General features: G+C 44.1%; 1 protein-coding gene across 3 annotated transcripts; it reads left to right on the top strand.

The window, feature by feature from the left end:
- Positions 1-1267: 1267 nt before the first annotated feature.
- On the top strand, positions 1268-23852 carry LRIF1 (ligand dependent nuclear receptor interacting factor 1). Of its 3 annotated transcripts, XM_034767588.1 has the most exons (5): positions 1268-1696; positions 4815-4885; positions 10720-12211; positions 17100-17378; positions 22889-23852. In XM_034767588.1, exons 2-5 carry the CDS (start codon positions 4818-4820, stop codon positions 23354-23356), a joined length of 2307 nt encoding a protein of 768 aa, XP_034623479.1. In that variant the 5' UTR covers positions 1268-1696; positions 4815-4817; the 3' UTR covers positions 23357-23852. The 3 variants fall into 3 exon arrangements, with proteins under 3 accessions (XP_034623479.1, XP_034623480.1, XP_034623481.1); XM_034767589.1 differs by lacking the exon at positions 4815-4885; XM_034767590.1 differs by lacking the exons at positions 1268-1696; positions 4815-4885 and adding an exon at positions 1745-1973.
- The last annotated feature ends 1732 nt before the right edge of the window (positions 23853-25584 follow it).

Genomic DNA, 25584 nt, shown 5'->3' with positions numbered 1-25584 from the left:
CCAGAGGGCAATAGCGACCCTCTTTTGCTCCAATATGGGTCTACAGAACTGAGTGTTCTGCCACTGTAACGTTGGGGCCCACTCCTCATGGAGCTCCAGGAATGTCTGCTTCTTCCTTCTGAAGTTCTGCAGCAACGGGTCAATATCCCAAGTTTCCAAGACAATGTGTTGGTTCTCCTGGTCCAGAAGCAGTGGTTCACCCAAGAACATACAGTCAAACACTGGCAGGGGGTGTGGGGTGCAATCTCTGGGAGGGAGATTGGGTGCAGGAGGGGGTGCAGGCTCTGAGATGGAGTTTGGGTGCAGGAGGGGTCTCAGGTCTGGGGCAGGGGGTTGGGGTGCAGGAGGGAGTGCGGGGTGCAGGCTCTGGAAGGGAGTTTGGGTGCGAGAGGGGGTTTGGTGTGCTGGCTCTGGGAACAGGCTCAGGGCTGAGGCAGGGGGTTGGGGTGCAGGAGGGGATGAGGGGTGTGAGCTCCGGCCAGGTGGTGCTTATCTCAGGTGGCTCCCGGTCGGTGGCGCAGCGGGGTTAAGGCAGGCTCCTTACCTGCCCTGGCTCTGTGCCACTCCCAGAAGCGGCTGGCATATCTTTGTGGCCCCGGGGGGAGGCCAGGGGACACCGTGCACTGCCCCTGCCTGGAGGCATCGCCCTCGCAGCTCCCATTGGCCACGGTTCCCGGTCCATGGGAACTGTGGAGTCAGTGCTTGGGGCAGGAACAGCACGTGGAGACCCCCTGCTCCCTCCCAGCCGCTTCCAGGAACGGCGCAGGGTCAGGGCAGGTAGGGAGCCTGCCTTAGCTCCGCTGTGCTGCCAGACTTTTAGCGGCCTAAAATCTCCCAGTTTGGCTTCAGTCGCCTCCAGGAGATAGAGCCTGATTCTGGGAGACTGCTGGTGAAACCGGAAGGGTTGGCAACCCTAGGGGGTCAGTGAAAGGTAACTGGGGGTGCACGGCGAATGAAGGGGCCAATGTGGGTTGGCGAATGAAGGGGGTTTGTTGAGGGGGATGGGATGAGGGGGTGCCAATGGGGGCTAGTGGGTACAATGGGTGTCAGTTGGGGTGATGGGGAGTCAGGAGGCAGCTGGGTATTCACAATCTGATCTGCACATGTTGGACTGTGCTCATACAATTGTTTAATTCTCATTTTTGGAACAGGAAGTAGTTCCTACCTACCGGAAGTGTTTCCCAAGCGGAAGTGATCTTGAATCGCGCCTGCGCACAGAGGCCGCAGGCGGCAAATTCCGCTCTTTCCTATTTTTTCCTCTGCGTGACCCGGAAGTGGCTGAAGATTGAACGGAAGCTGCTTCCGACTGGCTGGAAAGCAAAGGGCCCTGCTGCGAGGGGACCAGTAGGATGTGCGGGAGGCGCCCGCAGCCGGAAGTGCGTTTTAACGGCCTCATTCCGAGTTCGTCCCTCCGAGCGGGGAAGTGACGTGAGCCGCGGGCAGCGCCTGGCCCCGCTGTAGGGAGCCCACGGGAGACGCCCGCGCCCAGCAGGGGGAGTCCCTGGACCCGCCTGGCACGGGGGGCCGGGGCCGCTCCGCTCCGGAGGAGCCGCCGCGCCTGGGGAGTGCCCTGGACAGCGCCCCCGTGCGCCGCGGGCGGCCGGGCGCCTCCCGGGCCCGCTCCGCGCACCATGTCCGGCCCGCCGCTGGGGGCGCCGCACAGCCCCGAGGAAGGGCCCGGCAGCGCCGCGCAGTGGTGAGTATCGACCCCCGCCCCCGAGAGGTTCCCGGCGGGGCCGCTCGCAGGCAGCGCGGGACAGTGCCCGGGGAAGGGGCTGCGGGTTGGAGTCTCTCGACAGAGCGGCCCCACCGCTGCCCCTGGGCCGGGGCTGGGGAGGAGCCTCGGAGCCTGGCCCCCGCTCGGAGAGAGCCCTGGGCCTGGGGACGGCAGCCACTGCAGGGTCTGGCACCAGCCAGCTGCTCTGGCCTGCCACTGAGCTAGGGCCGCACCGGAGGGGGACCAGGACCCAGAGGTACTGGGGGAGAGGGGAGGGGCTGTTGCTTGTCACTGGGGTGAACCGAGTTTGGGGGTTCCCAGTCACTCTCAGAGCGCAGTGTGAAGCCGGGTAAGTAACAATCATCGTTAGGCTCATGGAGGCTTACGAGGACAGAGGGAGACATTTGCACTGGATCCTGAAAGGAATGGGAATCGGATTAGGGTAGGGAAGGATGGGGCGGGGGGTGTAGCCTACTTTCCCTGCTCTACCCTAATGCTGGATTGGCAGGTGGTATGTTTTCTCTCTGTTCAGCTACCGAGGAACAACAGAGAGTGTGTGCACAAGACCTGGTCTTGCCTCCATAGTTAAACAAAGAGCACATTATTCCCCTGTAAAATTGCATTTTGCTTTTGATTTGGCAGCTTTTCCTAGTGACCAGAGTTGCTTTGTCAAAGGAAAACTTCCCTAATTTGGGGAGCCAGTTTATCGTTCCCTGCTCTAGGTCAGTCCCTTAAAGACATCATTGGCATGGTGTATCAGTCTCAGAAGACCTTCTCTGTATATAGGCAACGATTTTCTTGAAAGACTGAGTGGGATCTAAACCAACAGTGTAACTAGATAAAGACTGCCCCAAAAGTCTTAAGGGGGCAGCCATCAGTGAGGAGAAGGGCAAGCACTGCTTTCACTCCTTCCTCCATGAACATCACACAGATTAGGTCTGTGCCATTTTCAGGTTTCTCCCAATAAAAGGTATAGAAGGGTCTCTTCTTATGCAGACAGGACTGGCTGCAGGGCTGTTCCCAGGGATGGGAATGGGTAGTGGCTTTACAGGTGCAATAAATCTCTCTTGGTTGGCCAAAGATGGTTTCCTACAGGAGCATGAATCAGAGCAAAAGTTCCCCTTTTCACACCTCTGAGATTGAGTGGTCTTGTACTCCATACTAGATACTAATATAGAGAAGGGCAGTTATTTGTTCCCACTTGAGCCTTTTTTGGTCAGTCAGTATCTTTGCAGGCATGGGTTAAGAACGTTTTTAAGGGAGCAAGCTGAATCTAATCAGTGCAATGTAATAATTGTAATCTAAACAGTGATTAGAAATAGCTCATCACTGTCAATAACTAAGCTAGGACTAGTTTGTCTTCTAAGTAGCTCCTTGTTAGAAGAGTGCCTAATGATTCAGCTCTATGAAAGGAGAGCTGCAATGCTGTTGTGACTGAGTGACATGCAGCTTCTGAGTCACAGAATCCCTACCCTACAGGTTACAGAAAGATCTAGGATGCACTGATCTCTCCAGTAAGGAAAGTTTACCTACTTTCCGCTAATTGCAGTTCTAGCCTTCAACACTGTTGTCTTTCTCTCTGCCAAGAGGCAACTGAGGAAACTCCATGATGTCTAAAATACATTTTAAAAAATGGAGAAAACATATTAGGTCCTGTTCTTGCATCAACCGTTTCACTGAAAACAGTGAGGAGGAGCTCTCTTGCTCAGAATCAGGTTCTGACTGTGAATCAGGACAGGTTGTTTCCTGTGGAACTCTTATGGAACAGGCAAAATCTATCGAACAGATGAGTTTGGAAAATGGTAAGCTGGAATACACTTTAGAGTTGTAACTATTCACAAAGAACATTCTTTGTCTGGTTCCAGACCTCAGAATATCCAGAAAAGCAACCAGCTGTGAAAACAGAGCTTACTTATTGAATCTTGAGTCTGTAGAAAATGCCCTACAGTCTGAATGATACCTGGACTCTACTTGTTCTTAGTCATGACTGTGAAATCTGAAGTTCTTCACACCCTCTGAGATTTAGAAATTAGATTGCTGCATAGTATCAAGATTTAAAATGGACATGGAATTGCAGCAATGGCTTCTTAGGCTTTCTTATTTCTGTGTATCTCTAACATTTAATGTTTGATTAAGAAGATCACTGGAAATTCCTGTGATTGGCGCAGCTTTGGTTCAGAAGTTAACATAATCATTCTTGTTCTGGCAGTCAACAACTCCTTGAAAAGTCACCAATTTTACAAGCCTTGTGTACCCAAAGTTAGAAGACATTCTCACCCTCACAATCCTGAAGAAGAAAAGGATTTGTTATGCTTCTGCCAGAACCATCTGGTTAAAGCCAAAGCCCTGTGTACTCTAGAGCAAGCTGGAGATTCTCAAGAACAAGCCAGACCTAAATTCTGGAGCAAGATCACTGGCTCCTATAGCCTCCGCTGCAATTTCTGATTTTTTTTCTAGCTATAGGTTTGAGTGTCAAAAATATGCAATTAATTTCCTTGTGGAGTTTGTTTTTTATATTCAATTTATTTTATTCTGTCCACACACTTCCAATTTACAATATGCATTAGATTGTCATCTTTAGGTTTCAGAGTCAACATGTTAAGAGAGTGGGGCCTGAATCATGGTTTCATCACAAATTTGTAGAGAGTCAGCAGTCCACTAGTGGATTTATTCACACTGAGGATCACAAAATGAACAATTTGATGACTGGGATTAAAGGCATGCTAATAGGTAGCTAAAAGATAAGGAGGGAAACTGACTCTGTCCTCTTGTTTCTTTAAGGTATCATGCAAGCCTGAAATGGTATTGGCTTTTGCTTGTTTTGAATTTTTTCCTCTTCAGAGAGAGATGCATGTAATATTTGTTCTTTATGTCTTTCACACTGGAAATTCAGGACTTGCCTTTTGTAATAGCATAGAGAGCTGGTAAGACTATAGTTGAGATGCCATGCTAGTTAACCCTGATTGAGGGGAACATTACTTTTGTTCAAACGGGTAGGACAGGGAAATAACTATTGAAAGAACACCTATTAACATACATGCTTGGATGAACATTTGGGAGAACAGGTTCTTAAGGATTCAACACCCTTCCCCTTCAGTTAATGGCTGAGAAAGTTCACAATAGGCGAACTCTAGGACCACCAGATTTGACATTCCTGTTTATTCTAAGGTAAGAAAGAATCAGGATTTTAAAAATATATATATTTATTTATTTTGATATGGAGATCCTCAGACTGCCTTTATATATCAAAAACAACAACAAAAAGCATTAAAAAATGGCCCAAACCCGGATTTTGTTCTGCTTTTGCAGGTCACTTTTGACCGTTCAAGCATTTTCTGCTGCCTTCCCACCACTCCCATTTCTGAACAGGAAGTTTAGAAAAATTGTCATGCGTATTGTCACACCTGAACAAAAAAAAGCCTGGCTCTTAAGTTCAGTAAAGGTAGCATCCCTATGTCAGTTTCCTTTACCCGTGACATGGTGAAAAAAGGTAGGACACTTACACCTGGGTTCTCTTCCAAAATTTCATACTGAAGAAGTTGGCTGGATTATTCTAGAGATGATTTCAACCATCTTATCACTGCTTCTCTTCCTAGAAGTTCATCACCTTCATGTTCTATTCAAGGGCTTGGCTTATTTTCAAGATGTAGTGCATTTTCAAGAGTCATGACCCCAGGGGGCAAAGAGACATCCTATAATTACAGTAAAATGGCAGTAAGAGATTGGGATGGCTTATTGAAGAACTAGGGAAAGTTTCTATAAAAATTTCATTTTATTTAAAAAAAAAAGGTGGGGGGGAGTGAAATGTAGCAAAACTCAAAAATCTGAAACTGTTGAACTCATTTTAAGGATTTCTTTATCAACAATGTCACCAAGAAGCATAAAACTAAAATTAGTAGCTGGAGGTAGGTCCTCTTCCCGGTTCCTTTAGCAATGCCAGAGCTGCTAAGCTCTGCTTGAATTATAGGAGGCTAATTCTTTACTAAAAGAGTTAAGTTTCATTTAAAAAAATAGATCCCATTTACTCACATGTGAGTGGACTGACTGGTGACTCATCATTCCATTTAAATATACAAAATAATTCATAATCATATTCTCTAAAGGAAAAGAGATCTGCAATATGGAGAAAAATGGCTTTTAACTCTCTCTGCTCCTCCCACTTTATGATGTATAAAGAAAGGTTCAGACTTTTTTTAAAAAAATTAAATAATTAGAATGTTTTAAAAACATTTGAAATGTCAGTCCAGGTCTTTCCTAGTTTTGATAGAAGACTCATCAGTGATCTCCAGTGTATATGGTGAGCTTTTTCAACCCTTAATTGAAGCAAAAGAAGTGTCACATCTTAACAAAAACTGCTTTTTCTCCTAATTGTTTAATGTATGTTTGAGTTAAACAGATGTAAACAAAACAGAACTTTTAAACTGTCTAACTGAAAATTCCTTTCCTTCCCCATTGTTCAGCTTTCAATGTCTTGTAATGCTACATCTTGTTAGTCCTCCTTAGCAATTTGTCCGTAAGACAAGTGTACCTCTACAGTACAAGCTTGGTATTGTCTAGAAAACAGTATCTGTTGGTGAAGCTTGCCTTTTGCCTTCCTCTTACACCGGGTTCCACGGGTATAATTAGGGGTATGGTGCAAACACCTGTTCACTTCTTTCTGACCAACAGATATGCAGAGTCCAGAGCATACTTTCTATCGTTAATGCCTCTATCATCTGCTTCTTCCTTTGTTCGTGATCATTTGGATGATTAAAAACAAAGCCATAACTCTTCGCTGCGGTGGAGGAAGGAGGAGCATGCCTATCATGGAGTTCATTCTTACTCCTTTCCTGTTTTCATTAATAGTCACTTTGAGAGTGGGTTGGAGTGCCTGTGGATTGCACAGGAGATGTGCAGAGCCCCAAGTATTTAGCAGTTCCACGGCTAGGGAATTTTCTGCAAATTCTGCTCCTGGCTGCAGAATCTAAGCTTTTACGTTTAAAGGAGGAAAATTTCTAGACCACATGGTCATGAAAGAAACCTTCAAAATATGATTCATGTGTTACAAACCTGCGTGTGACCCAGGAGTCAGATGCTGTCTTCCTGAATCTGCATGAACAATAGCTTTGGGAGGTGTAAAGTGACCCCATTCATCTCAATAGGATGTTTTAGTCTGAAAAGTGACGACAGCTATTTAAGTGTCCACCTTAATTGTTTCATTGGGGTCATTTAAGCAAAAACACTTAGATGAAGTACTTACCATATCTTCTGGTGCCAAAACTCCCATCTGTGTCCTACTCAGCTAATAAAACCTTCATTTTCCACTCACAACTTCCACACTGCAAATATGGGTTGTCAATACAAAAATATATTGGGGGAAATGTTAAATATTTATTTATTTATTTAAATGGAGCTGCTGCAGAGATTTCTACCTGCTGTACTGGAGTGCAACATTTAGACTGTGGCAAAGTGAACATAAACTATCCTTGGAAATGAGGTTTCATATCAAAGTGCTGGAGCTGAAAGCTTAACTTTCTAGATTTCAGAGTGAGGAAAGCTCTACAGGGTAAAACCATCCAGCCAATACCATGGTGATGATGTGTTGCACCAACCACCAGTGGGGAGCCTGACCTCTGTAGCTGTGGCAGGAAGTTGTCCGACTCTGGGAGTGGAGCATCCACTATTGGATCACCCCAGTGGCTCTATATTTGCTAGGAAAGGACAATATACTGGCAGACCTCTTGAGCAGATACTACAATTGGAAGCATGAATGATCCCTCAAAGACTCATCCTTTTCCACAAGGGCTGGAATGCCCAGCTAGATTGCTCACTCACCAGAAACAGAATACTACATACTTCCAGACGTTCTTGAGAGCAAGCTGGACTCAGCATTGCTGATGGAGGCCCTTCATCTTAACTGGGTCAGTAGTTCTTCTGTGCATGCCCCATGATGCTGTTGAAGCACAAAGTCAAATGGAACAGAACCAAGATGCTGTTGATTACCCCAGGCTGGATTTCTTCACAGTTTTGGTTCTCAAAACTTCCAGAACTGATATCAGAACCATAAAACCTTCTTCCCAGTTCAATGAATCCCTCATGTTGTGGACTTGGACTATCAACTATGACTGAAACAGTCAAAACTCATTGAGATCAATCAGGTTCCACATGGCAGCCATCTTGGCTTTCAGCCCTCCAGTGTGCTGACAGTCTACATTCACCCTTCAGTAACCAAGTTACAGAAACAGTTGCTCCATGTGTTCCCTCTGGTTTATGAGTCCCTTCTACCATTGGATTTGAGTAGTGTTCTCACAATGATAATGGGGCCCCTGTTTGCACCTTTATCAGGTTATTTTCTGTCTCATCTCTCTGAAGGTGGAATTAATCATAGCCATAACATGAACCCAGGGAGTTAGTTGAGATGCGGGCCTGAGGACTGATCCTCCCTACACCATGTTCCATAAGATAAAGGTGCTTCTGTACACTCACTCCAAATACCTGTCTAAAATGGCTCTGATTCTATCTCCATCAGGCAATTAGTCTGCCATTATGTTTCCTCGAGTCTCATTCACATGCAAGGAGCTCAAGCTTTTAAATAACGTAAGGCCCTCTCGACGTTTACATAAACTTATTTATAAGTTCCCCCAGCCTTTTTGTGCTGTCTGAGGGGTTGAGACCCAGAGTCAGAATGTCTCAGGCCAAATGGATCAGACTGTGTATATGTAGGGGTTTACTTAAATTGTGGAGAAATGACATATTTTTCATGGATTGATCACGGCATAAATAGCAAATTTTGTGGATGTGTTAGACATCCACAAAATTTGCTATTTATGCCATGACCAACCCACAAAAAATGTGTGATTTGTCTGCAGCATTTCTCATACTGGGAGTCCCAACCCGAAACAGGGTTGCAAGCCACTTGTAGGGGGAGTTGTGGTATTGCCACCTTTATTTCTGTGCTGCCTTCAGAAGTTACTCCTGGGGGAATTTTGAGCATCTGCGGACATGCAGAATTCATGTCTCGCATAATTTTGTTTTTCCCCCGCATAAAAAACATTTTGCCTAAGAACTGCTGTAGTTCCGCCCTTTGCCCATTAGGGGCCGCTGTGGCGCTAGAACAGCTCTGGTGCCACAGCGGCCTCTTGTGAGCAAAAGGCAAAACTGCAGCACTTCTTAGGCAAAATGTTTTTATGCTGGAAAATATAAAATTCTATGCCCAGTGCTGCAGAATTCCCCTAGGAGTAGAAGTTTATCACAGCACCCTGCCTGCAGAATCAGGTTAGGACAGAGTGGGGCACACAGGGCTGCTGGGGGGGGTCATAGATGGGTTCAGAATGGCTAGTGGAGGGGACAGACAGGAGCATGGGCCCAGGAGCTTGTGGGGTGACAGCATTGAGCCTGGGGATGGGGGAGGGGAGCTGTGGAGACCTATCGGGGTGCGGGGACAGGGGCAGACGTGCTTGACTGAATGGGAGAGGCTTGGGGTTAGCCAGGGTCTGCATGGGGGAGGCTTCCCAACACCCTAACAATCCCCCCACCCACCAAAAGAAAAACCTCCCATCCACACCCAACGCCTTCCAGGTTCTCTCCTAGGCTCCTTCCCTCTCCCTCAGCTCCTCCGTTACTCCTGACTTCACCAAGTCTTTGCACTGCTTCTGATAGGTGCAGAAAATACAGTTCTGTATTGTAATTTAAATGAATTACACAAAGTTGTGTGTTAATATGCCTAGTAAGGAATTTATTTGTTAAAAAAAACACCACCACAGGAATCTTTTTTTTTTTTTTTTTTTGGTCTGTATTGTTACAGACATACTTGCTGACAGATATTTTGAAATAAATTACCAAAATAATTCTGACTGGCATGATTATATTGTGTTATTTTGACAAATAAAATATGCAGAATTTTTCAGAATTTTCAAATATTGTGTGCAGAATTTTTAATTTTTTGGCGCAGAATTCCCCCAGGAGTAAGAGTTGGGTGGCTGGAGAGCAGTGGCTGCTGACTGGGTGCCCAGCTCTGAAGGCAGTGCCCAGCGAAATACGGATGGCAATACCATACTATGCCACCCTTATTTCTGTGCTGCTGCTGGCAGTGGTGCTGCCCTCAGAGCTGGGTGCCCCTCCAGCAGCTGCTGCTCTCTGCTCTGCCTTCACAGCTGGGAGGCCGGAGACCAGATTTCATGGGGGAGACCAGATTTCATGGTCCATGACACAATTTTCACGGCTGCGAATTTGGTAGACCCCTATACATATGTGGTGGTTATTACGATCAGGCAGGTGTTCTAGGGAAACTGAGCCCCCTGGCTGCAGGAGCAGTAAATACCCTCTAGTGAGAACTGGTGGACCTGGCTGAATGAGAGAACAAGTTATCAAATAGACAAGTCTGTCTTTCTTTGTAGCTTTCCCCACTTAGGGACATGTGTGCAGGCAGGGAGCCAGCAGTTACCTTTCCTCCCTGCCTGAATGTTAACAACCTGCTTCTCCTCTCTCCAGAGTCCTAGAGGTATGAAACACAGAAAGAGGAGCAGACATCTCATCTTCTCTTTTTACATTCAGCGTCATGCTCTTTCCCCCACGGTGCCCAGTTTTTTGGTGGATGGGGATGTGGAGGGGGAGTGGTAAATGTAAGAGCAGTAGAGTGGTGGTGTGATGTCTTCTCCCAGGAATAGTGAAAAGTTATACTTCAGAAAGAGGGGCCTTGTGGGCAGAGGAGGAAGATATTTTGGGGTTTTTGATTTTTAGCTGAGAAGAATGTCATTCCCTGCCACTCTAGTATATAATAATTAGGCGTGAGTACAAACTAAGTGACAGAGTTCTGTAACAGCTGACCCAGTGATGTGTATCACTAGAGAAGCATACGTTTTACCATTGAAAATACTGAAGACTATCTGTTATTTTCTGTAGTTAGCCAGCTTCTAAGATAAGACTATGGTATGTGTACAATAATTGGTGCGAATTAATCAAAATATCTGTGTTCTGATCATTTACACTACTCTTTTCTTCTTCCTCTTCTTTTGTTTTTTAAGCATTGCAGGCTGTATGTACCAAGTAGTTCAGACGACTGGGCCGGATGGAAAAAACCTTCTGAAGTTGCTCCCAATCTCTAAATCTTCTGGAAATTTTATGCCACTAGTTCAGTCATCAGTTGTGCCTGATACTGCTAAAGGGAATGTATCAAGTCCAGTTCATTTTACTTTTAAGACACAGATTGCCAATAGCACCACATCTTCATCTGTCAAGATACCTGTTTTTAAGTCCACTAATCCTGGAAAGATCATTCTTACAAGGACGTTGGATAAACAGGAAAATGTTAGCGTGATCCCTGAAAAAGAGAGCTTGACTACAAAACCAGTTTCTAATGTTCAGAGTAATTCTGTTTCAGTTGATAGATTGTCTTTGCAAAATGTTGCTGTGTCAACTTCATCTAACCAGAGTAATACAGCATATGTGTTAGTCAACACAAAAAATCTTCCAGTGACTGTGAAATCTCCTGTGCTGCCTTCTGGGCATCACCTACAGATACCAGCTCATGCAGAAGTGAAATCTGTCCCAGCTTCTTCTTTACCACCTACAGTACAGCAGAAAATACTTGCAGCTGCCGCTACAAATGCCTCTGGAGCAGCCGAAGCCACAAAAACACCAACTGTTATTTATGTGTCACCAGTAAATACAGTGAAAACAGTAGTTCCCAAGCGCTTGCAAACCATTTGCCCAAAACCTGTCACAGAAGTATCAGAATCATTAATACTGACAACTGCACAAACAACGGTAAAGAGTTCTGTTCCGCCGGTGGGAACTTCTGATGGCCAACAGCGCCAGCAGACTCCAATGAAATGGGTTGTGCAAGAAAATTCCCAGGCATCAATACCTTACCTTGTTCCTGTGAAGTCATCAAATAACATGGCTTCAAAGATCTTGAAAACCTTGGCAGATATGAAGAATGTAGAAAAAAATTCTGCAAATATTTTACCAATCTGTTCTAACAGCCCTAGTGGAAGTCAGACAATCACTCCTATTAAAGATAATGCTCTGGTGATGTACAATGGGAAAGTGTATCTGCTGACAAAAAGAGGGTCTGATGTTCTGTCAGCCCAAATTGACCAACAAGCCTCTCCGGGTACTGATGCTCCTTTTAAAAAGGACACCTCTCAGCTGATAACCAATAAGGTGGTAAATCTAGTGTTGTCAAAAAATAAAGGTATGACACTTACCCAAAAGGATCCAAAGCCAAGTGTAAATACAGAGCCTGTTCCACAGCCTGATTTAAGAAAGAACTTAAAACCTGCACCCACTCTGCTTGCAACACCACATGTGAATCAGCATATTATTACTACAAACCAGTGCAGGCCTTTGTCCGCAACAGGGGGAATTTCAAATGAAGTGAACCCAGTTAAAAAAATGGTGATGGATGAAAACATGCATTGTAACAGCAAAGAGAAGAGTCATTCCCCCAAAGCAGCAACTGCTGTTACTCCTCAGTCAAAACAACATTATGCTTTCAGTGAAGAAGAACAAAAGGTAACTGTCTACAGCAAAATGTGCCCACGTTTATCTGTACCAAATTACGTCTACATCCTGATTCTATGTGACTGAAGCCAGTGTCATTCAAATCACATTTTTCTCTAAACAAGCATGCTGCCCTGCCCCCCAAATGTTTCTTAATTAACCAAAAAGAAAAGCAATAAGGTTTTAATCAGTAAGATTGTATTATGCAAATGAACAAATGTGAGAAGAGGAAAGAAAGGGAAGCTTACTTCTGTGTTAGCCAATGATTGCCTTTTTTAATCTGGAACAAACTAACTAAAAACTCCTACTGAACCATACCCCTTATTCCAAGTTGTGCTCCCTTTCCGATGGAACCGAGGAGGAGCTCTCCTTCCGAAAGGAAGAGTGAGTCCTGTCCCATCAGTCTGTTTTCCTATCAGCCAAGTCCCAGCCTCTTCTGGGCATTTGGCAAAGAGGGGAATGCTTATTTGAAACTGCTTTGTGCTCACTTTGCAAGAGACAGAGACTGAACCAGCAGAGTCACTGCAGTGTGAGATAATGGTATTTGTGCAAACCAGCTGAAGCCTTGGAAGTCCAAGGGGACTGGGCTACCAGGTGCAAAAGTGGATGCCAGGCAACCATAGACTTACCTCTGACGATATCCAACTGGAGGGGAGGAAGACACAAGTAGAGAGGCCAGTGGTTGACTTTCTTTGATAGTTTCTTCCCCTAAGAGCTTAGTAAAAAGTAAGGTTAAAAAGTCACAGTGCATAAGTAGAAGTGAGGACTTTAATATAAAAAACATGCACACAAAAAATAAAACCAAAAAATAGTCTGATATCCTTTTTCATAGGGTGTAGTTGGCTGACCCTCAGCCTGAGCTCTGCCATAGTTTCTTGCCCCTGGGTTCCCTACGGGAGGCCCCCCCCCCCCCGGGCAATTTCACCACTTCTGGCAGGAGTTCAGTTCACTCCCAGGATCTCTTTTGAGTCCAAATATCTCTAGTCCATGCTGACTTTCCCCAGGTCTTGCCACCGGTTATTGGCTGAGAGCAGCCTTCAAACGCCTCTTGCCCATATCAGGCTTGCAGTGTCAGTCTTCCCCCAAAGAAGAGGGGTGTGGGGTAAAGGAAAGGGCAGCCACTACCCTGGCCTGGGCTCCCCTTGCTACTGAAGCTCACTGCCAGTCCCCAGCAGCCTTTCCTCCTGGGCAAACTCCCTCCTCCCCCCGCAGTAACGAGCGTCACTTTTTAAGCTCCCCTTTTCCTGATGGAGCATGTTCTGTAGGTGTACCTTATTGGCACTGCCTGAGTGCAGGAATGCTCTGCCTTTCCATCAGTGGGATGGGGGCGTAACCCATCACATACCACCCCTCTTCAAGTCCAGAAAGGTTTCTTGCTTAAGAGTCTCCCCAGTCCCATCTCCCTGGGAAAAAAATGCATTTGCATGCTCTTTCCTTGCTTGGTGCTGCACTCTGAAGCTATAGGGCTGGAGTGCTAGATATCAATGCATAATCTGAGAGGTTGAATCCTTCATGGAGGGTAGCCACTGCAACGGCTGTGACTAGACATGGTCTGTGACTAGAGAAAAGGGACTACCCAACAGGTAACACGTGAGGAAGTACGCAGCCCATTTGATAGCTACAGCTTCCTTCTCAATAATTCAGTCTCTCCCTGGGGAACAACTTCCTGCCTAAATATGAGATTGGGTACGCTCCTGGGAGAGTGCCGTTCTCAGGCAAACATCGGAAGCATCTGTATAGAAAATAAACTCCCAGGGGAAGTCTGGGTTGGCAAGGACCAGCGCCTGGCTTGGTCGCATCTTCAGAGTATTCAAGGTTTCAACCCACCAGGCATTAGTGTCTTTGCCTTTTAGCAGATGGGTATGGGGAGCTGTGATTGATGCAGAGTTGAGGTGATAGTATCCCATCAGGCCCAGAAAGCGCCGTGTATCTCTACTCGTCTGTAGCGTGGGGCATGAGTTTATTCATGGACTTTGTCCAATACAGGTTTCACAATGCCTCCTCTTATCTGATACCCTAAAATAAGTTACTTCTGTCACAGCCAACTTACACTTAGATGGGTTAGCTGTGGGGCAGGCTTCCTGTATGGATGTAGGGACTGGCTGAACCTCTTTAAGTCAGGATCTCCCCTTCCTTCCTTCCCCCAGTCCAGTGCGGCTTCCTTTGTTCTTCGGGGGTTGATGATGCCGTGGGCAGCGACCAAGGGAGAGACGATTTGGGGCGCTGCCCTCTTGTAGCCCTTTCTCTTGCTCAAGAATCATCTCCCACTGATGTTCAGGAGACAGAAAGTCTGTGTGGCCAGGAACTTGTTTGTGACTGCCTTCCAGAACATGCTGGAACAAGGCCTGGGCAAAATCATATGGTGGAATCTTGTATCTTTACATACAGTGTTGCCACACATACTTTACCAGGACAATAATGATCAGCAAATCATGAGTTTTCAAATGATACCTTACACAGTATGCTTTGTACAAAATGTATCATAGTCTTGTAAAAGGGGTGAACATAGGGGTACAGACCGCCTTCCCTTGGACCCATCCTCTGACCATCAACTGGGGGGAGTCCTCCTACAGGCCCCCTCTTTTATCCATCCCTCTGTGTAGTCTCATTCCATCCAAGGGCATTCTTTTTTCATATTCCCCTGTTGTCCCCGGGAGCAGCAGATTATCGAGCTCTTCCCTGCGGTTCCTTTCTGGTGGGGAGTGGGTTTAAACTATGGGACCTGTGTCTGAGGTCAAGGGCTCCAGCCCAGTTTTTTGCCTCACCAGGTGGTTATTCAGGTGATACCTCATCTGAGCGTGGCCCCATGCCTCGCTGAGGTCATCCCCTCTTCATGTGGGTAGCTTGGGTTGCTGGGGTGAGGTTTGTACATGTTTTCATTGCACCCAGGATGCAGCGTCTGCTCCTGGGCAAACCTCCCTCCCCTCCCGCCCCTGCTTGCAGTAGCAAACTTCACCTTTTTAAGCTTCTCCAGGTGGAGCATGTCCTTCAGGTGCATATGGTGAGAGTTGGTAGTGTTTTTCCTGGAATCAATCCGTGAGGATAGAAAATGAAAATGTAGGGGAACCTTTGATTCTCTAGCCCTGTGGTGAAATTATACTTATCTCCATATGCTTTGGTAGAGGAAGTCAAAGTCTTCCTACATAGCAATAAGCCGTTGACAGGAGAATGGATCAGGTATGGGGACAGAAGGAAAAGGTTTTGAAGCAAGGACAGAAGAGAAGATAACAGGACGATGCCGAGTAGCAATTACCATGTCATCCTGGGACATGCTGCCATACTAAACTAAAGTCATATTTGCTGTATGATACTTGGCTAAGTTATTTTTGTCATCACAGTCCCATTAAGTCCCTCATTCAAAAGAACAGCATCCGAGGACGAGGAGAGAACAATGCAATGTGACGCCAATCATACCTGTTCCCTTTGGGACAGGCAACTGGGTAGTACAGCCCTGGGTTTTGTTCTTAACTGTTTATTGCAGGGTTTTCTAGCTTGTGGATTGTGACTCTCAGGAAGTTGCAAGGAGTTTCAGGAGAAGCAAAGGAGGGAACATGAGGCTATTCCCCAGCCTGGGAGTGTTGTAGCCCTCAGCATTTCCCTCCGTTGCAGGGCTCTTGATTAGTTGAGTGGAGATAAGAACTCTGCTTAGCAGCATGGAGCAGTTCCAGGATCAGCCAGCAGGGAGAACTAGAGGCAAGAGTTGTTTCCTTCTTGCCAAATGCATTGTGGGGAAAGAGGAGGTGCTTGGTCCCCACATGCTGTGCCAAGCTGGGGAGGGATCCAATCCAGATATGTAAATGTTGTTCTCTGAGGGGGAGAGATCCACTCCCTTTGGGCGGTGGGGTGGGGTGAGGCAGAAAGAAACTTTGAGGGAGACAGAGTAGCAATTTTACTGGCAACAACCCTTCCCAGCCACTAGACACTTTTTTTTAGCCTTAACCCACAAAAAAATAATACCATGACCCAAATCCCACAATCTTCTGTATCCACAAAGGATTGTAGGATACAGTGAGTGGCAAGTCAGAGTATTTGGCCATTTTGTGGTTGCAGATTAAGAAAGGCTGAGGATCTCTAGATGAGAAATTCATTATTTTAAAATATTATTTCATTTCTTTGTCTCTAGTCCCATTTTGGCCCGTGCCTCCCCTCTGCCAGCCCAACCATTCACATGAGCCAGGCATGCTTCTTATCATTTTATACGTATTTTAAATCACTGCTACAAATTGTGGGTTTGGTTTTGGGTTTTTTAGTTCATTATGTACCTCTGCACCCAAAATGGGACTGAATTTATTTCTGTCGTCTGCTTTGTGATACCCTTGTGTCAGAGCTTTCTCAGTTCCTGAGGCCTTTGTGGAGATCAGATAGTGTCAGATGTTTTGCTTCCTCTCTTCCTCTCTCCTCCCACATGTGCATGCTCAAACAGGTGTTTGTTGTGTGACAGGCCCTGATGGTTAAGAGTGGCATCAGGTTACAACAAAATTATGCACAGAGGACTGTTAATACCAAACTTCTAGAATTATCAGTCATCTTTGAAATGTAGGCACCAGCAAACACCCTGTGATCCAGGAGAATCTTGTTGTGATAAATATTTCCTATTTAGTCATCTGTTCCTTGGTAATTCTGGGACCTTAGGATAAGCGGCTACCTTTGCCTCTCATAGCACTGTTAGTATACTGTCAGGACTTGATAACTTGAATTTATATGCTGTTTTAAAATAAATAAATGAACATGGCAATGAAAAGGCAAATGATCCATATTATAATATTGTAATTTCTCCAAGTAAGCCAATATCTAAAGTTTAATGAACACTTTTTTACCAGAATGTCAATGTTTTAATGATCACAGGTGTGTTGATGAGTGGCTGCATCACTGCTTATATACTGTATTCTTATTATTTCAGATTCAAAATGAAAAGGTGTGCTCATCAGAAAAGGCCACTGAACTCAAACACAAAAGAGAACCCCATGGGAAACACTACCTGGAATTAAGAAAGAAATTCGGTCTCTTTAAAGAGGAGAGAGTATACCTTAATAGAATTCCCTTTGGAACTCCTCCTGCAGGATCAGAAGCAAGTGTGTGCTCCAGGAATAACTTTAAAAAGAATAATGATTCTTGGAGTGCATTACCACAAGAAACGGCAATAATAGCTAAGCAGCAGGACCATGGTGAAGAGGAAAAGGTATCTCAATGTTTATGTATTTTGATGTATACCCTCCAATAGCCTATGCTTACACTTTTAGAAGTAGAATTTCACTGCTAATTAAATTACAATTTAACACAAGTGAAATTAATATGAAGGAAAGGGGAGAGAAAATAGCATACTTAGCGATTCAGCACTAGTTCCAGACTGTCGCTACCACAAGTACAGGCAGTTGGTTGCCACTCATCTGTCATGCAGATGGCACTCAGCTCACTAAAAACGCTTCTTTTCTCCCAGATTCCTTCAAACCACCTCTCACAGCCTCCATCGGTGGTTCCTCTTTTGTTACTAACCTCGTCAAAGAAGCAACTAGAACTTCAGGCAGAGCTGTTATCTTGACGAGTTTTATGGCATTTTTTAACTTAGTCTGTGAAAATCTGGAGGTGGGAGGAAATTATTTGCTTGTAAAACTCTCCCTCAAATAGCCACCATCATAGCATCCACTCGAGTGCTTACTGAGGTCTGTGTCTCCTATGATCCAGAGCAGCCATCCAGTACCTAACAGAAGTCTTAAATCAGACAAGACATTTGCTTGTCTCCTCAAGTTGGCATGGACCAGGATGACCTTCAACAGTGGCCTACAAGAGGCCATATCAAACAGCAGTCAGATTGTATAATCCCTCTGAGGAAGAGTCTTCTCGTCAAGACTGAGTATCCTGGCCCTGACCTTCAAAGAATCTAGTGTTCTTTTTTTAAGTTCTTTGACCTCACGGACCTGACCCTCAGTGAGGTCTTAGAGAAGAAATCATTCATTCAGATTCTTGACATATGCATTCATTGTCCTTGTTTTTAAAGAATAGAACAACATGTTTACATCCAGAAGACTCACATTAAGTACAATAAACCCAGATACCAGCATATTTTGTCTTGCAGACCAGTAGTGAAGTCTAGTTCTTTCAGGGATAGGGAATATCCAGCTGGAATCAAGAGACTCCTCTCCTTAGTAGGTAGGGTGTCAGTGGTGCTGGGCAAAGTGAGAAAATTGTCTCTCTCCTTGAGGGTTAGCCCACAATCCTGTTAGACAAGTGTTTCTTGTCTTGTGGAGACGGAAATATCTCAGAATTCCAGCCCTCCTTCTTCCCACCCTTTTTCCTTTGACAACTGTTTTCTCTTCTCACATTCATGACCCTTCATCGAAGAAATCATATCATCAACAAGTTGCATCATCTAATCAGTGTTGGAGCCTCTTTTCTGTTCCCATCAGGCCAGTTGCTATAAAGAGTCAACTCAGTTTAAATTATGGTCTCCCTTCCTCCCCAAAATCCAGAGCAGTCAGACCACTCTTGGATACATTTTGTGAACATTCAGCCATTTCCAGAAGTTCAAGATGGAGTCTCTCTCTCCACTCTGTCCTGGCAGCTAGGGACTAAGAGGATTTCTTTGCCTTAGCTGATCTCAGGGATGCCCAATGTGTCCAGTGCCCACATGCATCAGGAGTTTGTTCTTAGGGCAGCTCACTTCACTCCAGTTCAAATCCTTGCCTTTTGGTCTGACATCCAAATACATGTGCCTTTACCAGGAGGATTGTTGCTTATTGCCAAGGCTATAAGGAAAGCAGGCATGTGTTGATGGCTCATTCAAACAAAAACCATGTCTGAAGCCATGTGAGTGGTGTTACAGCTCTGAAACAAAGGAGCATAAAGAGCCACAGACTCTTGAGAGGCTTTACCACTGGGCAGAGTAGAACCGAGGTTAGTCAAGGCCTCACGTGTCTTCTGACAGCTCAGCCAATAAGCTGACAAGGCTTAATTTTTATAGGAGTCAGGCACCTAACCATAGGCTCTTTTACAAATCCCATTAGACACCTTCTGTATCTCTAGGCGCTTCATTTCCTTTGTACATCTGCCCCTTAGTTTCACTTGAAATAAACAGGACTTAGGCTTCTAAGTCACTTAGGTGCTTTGGACCGTTTTATCTCTGGTCTTGATGTAAACATTTCAAGTGATGGAGAATTTACCATATTCCTTGGTAATCTGTTTCAGTGTTCAATTACACTCACTGTTCAAAATTTGCATCTTGTTTCCAGTCTGAACTTTGTTGACTTCAGCTTCCATCAACTGAATCATTTTAAGCCTTTGCTAGATTAAAGAGCCCTCTAACATCAAATATTTTCTCCCTGTGTGGGTAACTATAGACCCTGATCAAGTTGCTTCTTAACCTTTCTATCAATACGAAAAATATATTGAGCTTATTTTAGTCTGTCATTGTAAGGCATATTTTCCACATCTCCCATTATTCTGCTGCTCTTCTGTGAATCCTCTCCAGTTTTCAACTTCCTTTTTTTAAAGTGTGAGTCCATGAACTAGACACGCTATTCCAGTAGTTGCCTTACTAATGCCATATACATCTCCCTCCTCCTTCTTGATGTTCCTCTGTCTGTACCCCCAATGATCATGTTAGCCCCTTTTGCTAAAGCATCACACAATCTGCAGATTAGGGAAGATCAGGCTGTGTTCCTCACGTATAGGACAATATCTTCGTAACCACAAGAGCTAGAAACTTAATTTTAAATGAAAGCTTAAATTCTTCAGAAATTGCTCGACTGAAATCCAGATGTGATGTATCTAGTTTGTCCCTTCAGTCACTTATTTTGTACATCTAATTAAAAAACAAGAACAAAAAGCAATGAGGTTTGTCTGGAAAGATCTGTTCTTCATAAATTCGTCCTGCTTTTTGCTCTTGCTTCTGTCACCTTTCATTAATACCAACTTCCCCGTCAGTATTTGTTCCATTATTTTATTAAGGATAGGAATTAGATCTGTGGAGTAGTAGTTGCTACTACTTTGCCTTTTGAAAACTAGTGCTTTGTTGGCTTTTCCCTGTTGTTCCGGCATTCTTATTTCTTCTGAGAAATAATTGCAGTGGTACAGTAATTTTGATTGATAATTCTACAATACATTAAGATTCATAGAAGTAAGAGTCCTTTTATCCATCTAAGAAGGCAGTATCCAACTCCACATTGTTCAAAGTCTGACACCAAATAGTTCCACTCTACCCAATCAAAAGCTTTCTCATGATATAATACTAATAATATCAGATGCCAGCTCTCCCTAATTTTCAGTAATCATCTGGATTTTTTAATGTAATTATTAAATTACTAATTCAGGCTTCAATCTACTGATTTTTCAAGCCTGCACATTTTACATATATAAATGTGTGTGTGAAAGACAGAGATAGAGACTCACTCACCACCACTCAGCTTTGAACACAGCAATTAGAGTTGCAGCCATAGGGGGCATTCTTCTCCATTACTCAGGGAGGTCTGGGCCCAGGACTGGCCAAGATAGTTAAGGGCCCTAGGCAGGATAGGAGGGCAGCTTTCCTAGGGTTGATCCTCCCCTTCTTTTTGTTTGGGATTGGGGAACACAAGAGTGCAATGGGGGGAGCCTCCTCATTGGCCATAAAGGAGGCGAGGGGGAAGAGAGAGGTCCATGCAACCTTCCTAATTTTTTTCATAAACATTTTTAAAAGTCTCAGAGCAAGGCTGGCATCCCTGTGAAAGCCAAGAATTTTCCTTTGATTAGGCAGAGTAGGTAGCTCCCAACACACATCCAACGTTGTTAGATGTCTTGTCTTGGAGGAAGCCTGTCGTGTGTGTGTGTGTAATATATATATAATGTCATAATGTATTTAATCTAGTTCAGAGGTGGGCAGACTACAGCTCGCGGGCCACATCCGGCCTGTGGGACAGTCCTGCCCAGCCCTTGAGCTCCCGGCTGGGGAGGCTCGCCTCCGGTCCCTCCCCCGCAGCCTCAGCTCGCTGTGCGTCAGCGCTCTGGGCAGTGGGGCTGCGAGAACCGCCAGGTGTAGTATATTAAATTGCTCCCCATAGGAATGTGCTACTTACAGCGCACCAGCACTGGCAGCCATAAGTAGTACACCATAAGTAGCACATTCCTACGGGGAGCAATTTAATACACTACACCCGGCCCTCCATACAGTTTCGGAATCCTGATGTGGCCCTCAGGCCAAAAAGTTTGCCCCTCCCTCCCCCCCGATCTAGTTGCTGAAACCTTGGTTGGTATGTTTACATCATGGTTTAACGGGAATAGGTCAACAGGATGATTCAATAATATATTCTCCCTAGATTTGGGAGGACTACTCTGGTTGCTTCTTTCATTGATGCTGAACGCTTTATCCCAATTGTTAAAATGTCCATAAGTGGGCCTATTCACACTCATTTGATGAAGCTCCATAGACAACTTAAGATATGCATTGAGGTCCTTAATCGTAGACCATGGAAGTTTTTCCATTGACTCCAGTGGAAGTAGAAATTTGTGGAGGGTTTTCTTTCTTCAAAAAAATATAGGAAATCCCATTAAAATGTGTTAAGGTATCACAGTGAAGCACTTGAAATCCAGGAGACATCAAAACTGAGTTTACCCATGAAACGTGAACTCTGTCCCCTTGTGAGTCTTCCTTATAGTAAAGTCTTCAATGATGTGATTACAAACCATTAATTTCACAGGACCCCTTCCCCATTCAGGTACGAATATTGGATGATGAGCAGTGAATGACACACAGGAGCAACAGTGAATTTTAAATAACATTAGAACAGAAGTGGAGAGGAAAGCTGCACACTGTAGAGTTGTCTTTCAATATTTCATATAGTTTAAACTAATTTAATGTAGTTCTAAAAATTGTTTCAAATACAGTAGCTACATGTACATGGCTTACATGCTAAGTGTCGCAGTAAGACAATACTTGAATATTTTAAACCCTGCATAGTTTGTCCTGTTTGTGGTTGCTTCAGTTGAGGAAATGTAAAAACTGGTGACTTATGCCTGGTCTACACTAGAAAATTAGGTTGCTTTAGCTGCATTGATCAGGGGTGTGAATTCACACCCCTGAGCAGCATAGTTAAGCCAACCTAAGTCCCCGCGTAGACAGCGCTAGATCCACAAAAGAATTTTTCCGCCAACCTAGCTACGATCTCTCAAGGAGGTGGATTGCTACACCAATAGGCGAATCTCTCTCATCAGCGCAGGTAGTGTCTACACTGAAGTGCTACAGCAGCACTGCCACTTCAGCATTTTAAATGTAAAAGCCCTATGTGTGTTCTTACAGTAGTAATTTATGGCAAGGATGCAAAGATAACCTGGTTCTTTTCAACTGCTGCAAGTAACAATCAGTCAGTCAACAACAGTGATGTAGTTCAGTTAGATGGCTTGTCAATTTTCACAGTTGTTGGTGTGCATTGTTGGAAGATAGGACCAGCTCTTGGTTTCCTCTTGTTCTGTTGGTGTTGGTGGGGGACAGAATTAGGATTCTGCAGGTTTATATACTTTTTAATATTTATTTACTTAAGGGTAACCTTAACCTTGGAGCATATTGCATCAAACCATTTAATAAATTATTTCAGCACAGTAACCTCAGATAACTACAACAAATAGTTGTTCTAGTATGTGCTTAATTTACCTTGATGATAAAACATTGAAATGCTATGCAATTTAGTGTAAATATGTTTTTTTGTTTTTCTTGATATACAGATAATTGTGGACCTGGAACAGGATTTGACTAAAAAAAGAAAAGCAAAACTCTCACCAATGCCAGAAAATGGAAAGAGAACGAAAATGGTGGTGAAATCAGCCATAAATCCAAGCGTGGAAAACAACAGCACCAGTTCTGTAATACTTAACAAGTGTATTTCATCCACACCAGTCTTATCACAGCAGAAAAATTCCACAGGCTCTATCAGATCGTCTCTAGGGAGGAACTCTGAGCAAGACCCATGTGTTCAAGATAACCAAGTTCAAGACACATGCTGTTCAGATTTAGTTTCTTCCGAAGATGATGTTTCGACTAGTGAAAGTTCCTTTCGAGACGATGCTTTCCTTTTGACTCCACCGGACTTGGATGAAACGATCAGGGATGAAAAAATAAAACGACTGAAACGGCTATTAACAGAACGAGCAGCAGCACTGGAAGAGATGCGTAAAAAGATGCAGCAGACCTGAAAAATCTAACAAGTAATCTGGACCATATTCATTTCGATTCCCTTGACATCGGTGACTCAAACAAGAGATTAATTTGGTTCAGTGCCTCTGAACGTTTAAAATGAACATATAATCTAATTACCTGGTATTCACAGGACATTAATGGGAGCTAAAATGCATGTATATAGAGGAGAGTAGATCCCAGGAGTAAGGAACAAAAGAACTGGATTGTCCAGAAATCTGCTTTTGGAGAGCCCATGTGTGTCAAAGAATTTAGTGTGCAGAAGATATGCTATTTGAGTTGTCAGTGTGGTGTATTCTCTAGCTTTAAAGCGAGAGCTTTCTTTACTAGTGCTAGAAAATTCTTGTGCTTTGGAATTTCAAGGCCTGTTTTTTGGAAATGAAATGTGAATTGCAAACCTCAACTGTAGATTTTTTTTATTATCATCATTATTATTATTATTAGTGCATGCTCACTTGTGAATTACAGGAAATAAACTATAACATTGTTTCAATACTTTAGTGGTCAGTGTTTAAATAAAGATTATTTGATCTGGTCATTAGATTTTATACAATAAAAATTGTACAACAAAAAAGGGGGTGATCTTATTTATAGAGACCATTGTACACATCTGAAGAAAGAGCAAGATATAGATGGCATAGCAAACTATACCATTGGCTACTGTTGGGACTAATACATATGCAGATCTTTTAGTGTTATTGTTATAAGAAATATAGAGCATTTGTCACCTTGGTATTGGAGTGTCTTTTACAGGATTACATTGAGGGCATACGCTTTGCTTTCTTACTGCCTGCAGTTTTCAATCTGGCCCATTATTCAGGAAATCATTTAGCACAAGGACTGTTGTAATTTGCTGCTGCTGCCTAACCGCCTTCCCCAATGGGGCATGTGAAAGGAGGGGAGGAAATGTGACTCAGGTTAACCTCACTCACAGTGTATCCTGAAGCTACTTCTGGGCTGGTGCAGTGTCTTGTGATATTCTGCTCAGAGCCTTGTCTAAATTAAAAATATAATCCTAAACGCAACGAAGTCCCTGCCTAGTCTATACGCCTATAAGAAATCAATGGCAGAGGCCTGGGCCTGCTTCTTAGAAGATTGTACCTCCAGCTTCCTCCTTGAGACAGTGAGCTCAAGCTTTCAGCAAGAACCTTGTCCAGCATACAAGTGAAGTGAGGGCTCATGGGCCAAAAGAAGGCTGACTTGCGAATGGGAGCCTGCAAGACCGGCCTTGAACTGGGGCAAAAAAAGCAGTGGTACTTCCAAACTCAAACTGCAAGCCAAACTCTGCCCAGTTGAGACACCAAAGTGAAGTGGTTGACTGTACAGATGTTCCAAAGATGTTCATATTCATATGTGCTCTGCTGGGATTGGCTTTCCCTTCTTGGGATTCAGATTCAATCCTGGGCTCTGAAATTAGCTCCCTCTGGGGAAGGGTTCTGCTATTTTCTTTTTCCCTGCTCCTCCCTTTTGGCTCCACAGGCTAGACTGTGGGGAAAGTGCTGATAACTTCATAAGCATCACCTGTTTGGGGAACCTAAATGAGAGGCTGCTCACCATAGACCGTGCATGTGTTTATCCTGCTGCTTTTTTACATACTTTGATCAGCCGTTACCTATGTTGACAAATTAACATATTTGGACCTCAATGTTAAACCCCAATCCCTTGCTGAGGGATGAATAGAATGGTGCGCCGTACCCAGAGCAATTGTTTCAGTCTCTCTGCAAACTCAGCCAGACATCGCTACATCAGCTTCTTTCTAGTCAGGTTGTCAATGATTTCTTTGCAACCATTACAGTGGAGACTGGAAAAAAAAAGATGAGATTCTGGGAAGCAAGATTATATCATAACCTCAAACAGGAAGGTCATCAAGACTTAGACTAAAGGCATCTATATCTCATTGATTTTCAGTGGGACTAAGGATCTTATGAAAATTTTACTTAAAATGTTAATAGACTATAAGATTCATAATTATAAAGCCAGAAGAGACCATTTGTGATCATCTTCTTACCCAACCTCCAAATGTTTAAGAAATTGTCATTGTTTGAAAGCTATGCATTGTCCTGCTGCAGTTAAGCAGATAGAGAAGAAAATAGCAACAAATAATATATTTAATGCTGACCTCTCTCAAAGCAAAGATACTGGGTGATTGTGTTGATTTTAGATGTGTTCTCTCCTCAGCAAGCACTTTCTACTCACAAATAGCCAGTGTTGTCAGTTGGCTTGCAGG

The sequence above is a fragment of the Trachemys scripta genome, chromosome 4 (assembly GCF_013100865.1).
Source record: "Trachemys scripta elegans isolate TJP31775 chromosome 4, CAS_Tse_1.0, whole genome shotgun sequence".
In the NCBI taxonomy this organism is placed as follows: Eukaryota; Metazoa; Chordata; order Testudines; family Emydidae; genus Trachemys; species Trachemys scripta.
Note: the sequence above shows the minus strand (reverse complement) of the source record. Positions and strands in the feature narration are given on the sequence as shown.

What these genes read in the sequence shown, in the direction of transcription:
- LRIF1 (XM_034767588.1), top strand. Translation starts at nt 4,818, where the DNA reads ATGGCTGAGAAAGTTCACAATAGGCGAACTCTAGGACCACCAGATTTG. An exon ending in TCAGTGAAGAAGAACAAAAG is followed by an intron (nt 12,212 to 17,099) that starts GTAACTGTCTAC and finishes TTATTATTTCAG; the next exon opens with ATTCAAAATGAAAAGGTGTG. An exon ending in ACCATGGTGAAGAGGAAAAG is followed by an intron (nt 17,379 to 22,888) that starts GTATCTCAATGT and finishes CTTGATATACAG; the next exon opens with ATAATTGTGGACCTGGAACA.